This window comes from Trichoplax adhaerens, genomic scaffold (genome assembly GCF_000150275.1).
Source record: "Trichoplax adhaerens TRIADscaffold_4 genomic scaffold, whole genome shotgun sequence".
Taxonomy (NCBI): Eukaryota; Metazoa; Placozoa; class Uniplacotomia; order Trichoplacea; family Trichoplacidae; genus Trichoplax; species Trichoplax adhaerens.
The window spans coordinates 3,323,035-3,329,865 of NW_002060946.1; the positions used below are offsets into that span (position 1 = coordinate 3,323,035).

A 6,831-nucleotide genomic window follows, 5' to 3' on the forward strand; every position below is an offset into this window, starting at 1 on the left:
ATAATTGAACCTCTTTTAATGCTCAAATTGCTACAGAAAATGATTCTGAAGACTCCAAACCAATGTTATATGAGCCCCAAATGATAGCTTTCTTAAACGATTCTATCATCTACATCAGAATGCATCATACACATAAATTATCACTATCGGAGGGATATCCTACTGTAGATACTGTAGATTACTATAGATTATACGTACAGTATACAGTTGAGATTTCCCAATTATTCCGTAACATTAGTATACAAAGAAATATCCAAAAATAGTTGGCAATTTGCCTACGTCTGTCATTCAAATGGCACTTTAAATATCAAATGACTTTCCACACACCCTCAGTACAGTATGCAAAAGCCTGATTTTTTTTCCTTAATACAGTAGCGATCGGCGTACTTTAACGAATAATGACTTGGAAATTGGACACCGTACGCAGATTATAAGGACAGATTGGTGTTATTGGATTTCTGCTGTATAGTTTGACATGTAATTTGTTCAAGTTGTGTCTATTTTTTACAATTTGCTTTGGTTTCAATACGTCAAAAATTCTCAGACACTACAGTACAGTACAGTAGAACTGTGCTGTACAGTACTGTACACTCATTTTATTGTACTGTACCGTACTACTGTAGTACTGTAGCAGGATGATAAGATAATAATAATAATAATATTGCGGATAAATATTAATTAAGGTTAAGGTAATAATAATAATAATAATAATAATTGAATTCAACAATCATCTTGTTACAGTAGAAGCCTATTGTATCATACACGAGTGGTGAAATGTGCTTGTAAAATCGCTTTCCGAACTACTGGCTCGCAAACGGTACCAGCGAAAAGACATGGCGGACGTTGTAGAAAGGTAAGCGGACACCCTAACATTTTTGATTCTCACTCTTTTCCCAATTGGTTTTATGAGTATGAATCAGTGAAGACCTATTGCAAAGTCAATAAGTCAATCAAAATCAATGAGTGGACTGGCCACTTTATAGCGATACTTTTGTATTTTGAACATTGCAATGTTGAAAACGGTGTCTAAGGCTCACCTTGTCATGGGCGATTTTGCACCAATCAATTCAATCGAGCTTGTTCTCACTTCAAGATATCTACTGTCATGTTTATTTATTTATTTACAACACCATCCATGTTGTTTCTCCCTTGAAATCTACTCTAATCTCTAGGTGGTCGATAGCGACTGTTTATTTTTCCATGTCTTTTTTTCTTGGCGTGTCTATTTGACAAAGTTGAGCGATTCTGCATGGATGAGTGTTCTAAGGCCATGTTTTTTTCAACCTTTTGATCTCTTCCGTTGTTGGCCATCAACATGATTTGCCTATTTGCATAAAACGAAAGAAAGATACTCAAAATGAACTTTCTACTATTTCATGGATGTTACAGATACTCAAATGAGCTTTCTACTATTTCATGGATGTTACAGATACTCACATGAACTTTCTACTATTTCATGGATGTTACAGATACTCATATGAACTTTCTACTATTTCATGGATGTTACAGATACTCATATGAACTTTCTACTATTTCATGGATGTTACAGATACTCATATGAACTTTCTACTATTTCATGGATGTTACAGATACTCCAATGAACTTTCAACTATTGCATGGATTTTAGAGTACAATCTTTGTACAGTATATCAACGTAATCATTCCAAAATAATCCTACCATCAAACGAAATAAAAATTGAGGGTTGAAACTACCCTTTATCTTACATGATTATCGTACAATATAGCATGCACTTATTCAAAACGCATCGTGCTACTATAGAAAGGAAATTAGCATTGGAGGATAATCTCATGACATAGTCTTCATTTTAGACTGCTTCAATGCAACAGTCTACTTTTAAAATAGTTCTCTAGTCATACTTTATCCAATTCATCATTTCAGATAGGATTTATCATCATAACGGCTAACGATCTTTCTCGCTATAAATGACTTCAAAAAATTCACATCTCAACCAAACCACATAAAACTCCTTTTCCTTTGCTTAGTATATTGAATAAACAAATTGTGCCCATTCCTACTTCTAATCATACATTGAGTTCCCCCCCCCCCAAAAAAAATGATAGTTGACGTAGGCAATTTGATGTTGTCCAATTCCTGCACGCCTTTAATCTCAATCAGAAATCTGTCAACAAAAATACAGTTTCCCCGTCTAGCCTTTTAACTGTTATTGATTTATATAATTAGACTGTAATTGCAGAACTAATAGGTAAATCACACCAGCTATACTAATATAGCGAGCGACTTGTCTCGATACCAGTTTCCTGCGTGACTAAATACGACCATTTAGCCTACGTTGAAAATCGATCTTTTATCAATACTGTACCTTGTTCAATTTCCCAAGATTATAACGGACTGTGTTATCGCCTATTTCTATAAATGCTTAAGTCTACGTACACCCAATGTGAACAAAGTTCAATACCTTAGATCACAATTACTGGTAATCACTATCGTATTAGATACTACGCAACGGAAACGCGTACGTTAATTGATTATTAGTTGCCCTACAAATCTTGCCATCGTCATACATATACCAATAGACTTAAGGATGCATAACGCTAGTGTACTGTACAAGTAAAATCCTTTCCCGTGACTGGATAAGAAGTTCATCATTTTAACTAGAAATCCAAAAGCCCACAATCTCACCCAAGTCCTTGATAGGCTCGTATACAAGCCGTATGGGCGTCACTAAATTATTGATGCACATTCAACTTCTGTAGACTATAGCGGTTGCTTGCAATGATTGTTGGTAGATTCAAAAAATCTTCTTGTTGTCCATGTTATACAATAGATAACTACATTTCAATTCAAAAATCCAGTAAGAACTTTATCACATACTAGAATTGCTGTTAGCTTTCTTTCAAAATGTGATAGTTACTGTACTGTACTACAGTATCGTTTAAAAAAAGTCCACTATTCAAGTATACTATAGTTCAAGCTTACTGCATGTATGCAGTACATATTACATAGGTTCCAATTGGATATTCCTTAGCAATGCTTATAATTATCTTTACAGTTACAGCTCGGTTGTAATTCGTCTTTGCTTGCTATAAATATTGTACACTGCCTTGCTGATGTAGTAATACTAGAATTTTATTAACTTTGCTGAGTTTTCGTTCTCATAATCAGTACGCGTACGAGTATATCCATGATATCACTATTGTTGTACTTTTTTAGAATTCTATCAATCAATTCAGTTATGTAGAATTTAGTTTAATTTGCCTTGTATTTATACTGTGCAAGTAACGAATGAATTATCTTGCTGAAGGTCTTCATTAAACTTTAAATATCTACACTATGATATCTTAGAACGTCATCTTTGATCCTGTTCATATAGGCTCATTATAGTTTTTACCTTATCCTAAAGTTGTATAATAGCGACACGTTTAGTTTACCACCTTCAATCCATCAGTAATCAAATTGGTCTTTATCATGCGGTAATTCATTATTTCGACACTGGAAATGAACGCTACTAAGTAGCTGAAATTTTCCTACAGTGTTACATCAGCATCAGTAATTACTGTGCAATGTTGCACACATTCTAGTATGCTAACATGACATTAAATTTATAATTATATGAGACAGTACTTTCACAAGGCATGCCTACGTTAGCCCAATCTCCTTACCACTTACATACTACACGTATTCTTCTGGCATTCCACTTACTGTACACCCAACTCTAATTTGATAATTGCTATATTACAATTTGAAAACGACGCAATAAAATTTATTCAAATTTTGGGTGATCATTAAATTTAGCTATTCGTACGAAGATATAGAAGCTATAAGCAAGTTCTTACTAGAAAGATGTCGTCATCGTCCCAAAATTGGCATCATTTGTGGCTCAGGATTAGGCGGATTAGCTGATACACTACAAGAGCAAGAAGCATTTCCTTATGAAAGTATTCCAAAATTTCCAGTCTCTACAGGTATAAATACCCCTAAAATTTAGACGATATGTACAACCATTGTAATTTTTGAACCTAATATTTCATATGAAAATCTATTACTGTCCTTTCGCAATCTCTATTAGCAGATTCTTTAGTTAAAATAAGATATTACTTGTTGGCAAGCTATGATCATTCATTACTACAGCATAATTTTCTAATGAATAATAATAATTTGCCTCATTCTATAAACATATCGGAGATTAGTTTATAAAATTCGATCCATAATGATTAGCTAATGATTTCTCTTTTAGTTAGTGGCCACAAAGGGCGATTGGTATTTGGAGTTTTGAGTGGTAAGGCTGTCGTTTGTATGCAAGGACGATTTCACATGTATGAAGGTTATTCAATGGCAAAGGTATCAATCTCGATTAGCGCTCGTCTCTACAATTATACATCATTTTTGCCTCACCTATATCTATTCAGAATACGTATTACTATGTTTTGTCAATCCTAATTATATTTCATGCTATAGTGCGGCCAAATTCGAATAAGAGCCAGTGCTAATATTGGCTTGCGCCTATACAATAGCTGACGGAGACGTATTGCTAACTAAGATATATTCATCATCTACCTATTGACTTAGGTCACTTTGCCAGTAAGGGTAATGAAGCTACTTGGTGTTGAAACAATGTTAGTAACAAATGCTGCAGGTGGCGTTAATCAAGATTATGTCCCAGGCGACATTATGATCATAAAGGATCATATCAATTTTCCTGGATTATGCGGTAATAATCCTCTGCGAGGCCCTAACAATGAAAAGTAGGTTTTAGCATCTAGCATTAGTTTGAAGCTGACGATATACCAGGATCACTGAAAATTTTATGACGTCTATATGAACATACTTTTATTGTACGTATTAGATTCGGTCCACGTTTTCCAGCGATGAATGATGCCTATAATGCCAAACTTCGTGCATCTTTAAGAGCTGCTGCAAAACTGTGCGGACTCTCTGATCATATGAAAGAAGGAGTATACGCATACCTTGGGGGACCAGCATACGAAACAGTTGCAGAATTACGATTTCTTAAAGCAATTGGTGTAGATGCTGTTGGAATGAGTACTGCACCTGAGGTAATCGTCGCCCGTCATTGTGGCATGAAGGTGTGTGGCTTATCCTTAATATCGAACAAGGGGATTATGGAATACGATCCATCGTTAGTGATAGACCATAGTGAAGTTCTCGAAGCAGGAAGAGTGAGAGCTGCTGATATTCAGTCATTAGTATCCAATCTTGTTAAACTTATAGATGAATAAGAGATAAAAAATTGTTCAATCTATCTGCAAATTGTTACTAGTTTGTTTTATGGAGCACGTATCTTTAAAGCTGTGACGGCTTTCTTTCGATCAATTACACACAAAAAACTTCACGGAATTCTTATTACGGTATAAAGAAAAGAATTGCAATACTTTTAATAATTTTAGTGTATAATTATTGTGCTGGACAATTGTTTGTAACTTGTATATGAAAATTTTTACAACGTTCGTAGATGTATACCAAAAAATTGTCACTGTGAGTAGGAACGAATTTATGCTTTAGCTTGCTAATAGTAGTTTATTAAGGATTACACTCTGCATTCATTAAGTGCCCCAAGATGACTACGGTTTTAAGTGTTGTCTTGCTTCTTTTACGTGGACTTATATAAACAATACTAAAATAAAGTTTTAATATTTGGGGATATCGCTGGGCGATAAATTATTAACTTACCTCTTTAAATATCATTATTATGATGTAGTACAAAAAGCATCATAACGCTACTACTTGAGCAATAACCAAGCTACTATTTTTAGCAAATGACGACCACAATGACCTCAGTACATTGATAGAAGAGATTCCAATTTATAGTTCGATGCTTATCTTAAAATACTTTACTCTTTTAATGATCGCATTTATTGTACTTTTATTGCAGCAGAGTACTGCTAGTTCAGTTATATTTTATGCACCAATGCTTATATTGAAATATTTTATTCTTTCAATATAGATGATCGAATTTGTAGTGCTTATTGCAGCACGGTGTATTCCTAGTCCAATTCCATATATTATGTTACATGTTATAAGCTATGCTTATCTTCAATACTTTATTCTTTCAACGTGGATGATCGCGATTACTATGCTTGTATTGCAGCACGACACTCCTAGTCCAATCCTACTATACTTTATAAATGTAAGCTTACCTTCAAGTGCTTTATTCTTTCATCGTGGATGATTTTAATCACTGTACTTTTATTATGGCGGGATATTCCTAATCCAATTATAGATTTTGTAAATGTAGGCAGACGCTTGACTTTCAATATTGTATTCTTTTAATATTGATAATAGCAATTAGCGTACTCCTAGTCCAATTCTCCAATGATGCAGTCAGAGCCAACAAATTTGCTGAAAGTGATGCTGATTGTGTAAGATGATCTGTATAAGAAATGAACAACTAGAAAGAAATCTAGTATCAATTCGTATTTGAGAGACTGCAGACGATAGTACTACCCTGGAAAAGCACCAATTTGATCGTAGTCCTTCTATATTGATTAATTAATTCTAATTCGATAACCAAGGCATTTTGGCAAAGCAGCAAGTTGCTATTACTATAGTGTAGCATACTTTACTTCATGCTCTATAGAATCTCTACAAACTAGCATTATAGTCTAGAACACTATCCTAATTACTCCATGTGATGACGTAAGTCTTCCAAAGTAGTCATTACTCTAACTAGAATGTAGATACTACACTCGGTGTTGTATAGAGTCTCTACAATCTAGAGGAATTATAGTTTGATAACTTGCTTAGTTAGCTCGACAGTCCTGTAGATTTATTTCGAGACCCAACGGATTTAATTTGATTTGATTAGGATTCATTTTAATTTATTTATTGAC

At 34.2% G+C, this 6,831-nt stretch overlaps 1 protein-coding gene across 1 annotated transcript; it reads left to right on the forward strand.

Annotated features, from left to right (window-relative positions):
- Positions 1–833: 833 nt before the first annotated feature.
- Positions 834–5,220, forward strand: TRIADDRAFT_55525 (uncharacterized protein; the record flags this gene model as incomplete). Its single annotated transcript, XM_002111433.1, has 5 exons — positions 834–853; positions 3,776–3,945; positions 4,218–4,321; positions 4,550–4,725; positions 4,827–5,220. 5 exons carry the CDS (start codon positions 834–836, stop codon positions 5,218–5,220), a joined length of 864 nt encoding a protein of 287 aa, XP_002111469.1.
- Between the last annotated feature and the right edge of the window lie 1,611 nt (positions 5,221–6,831).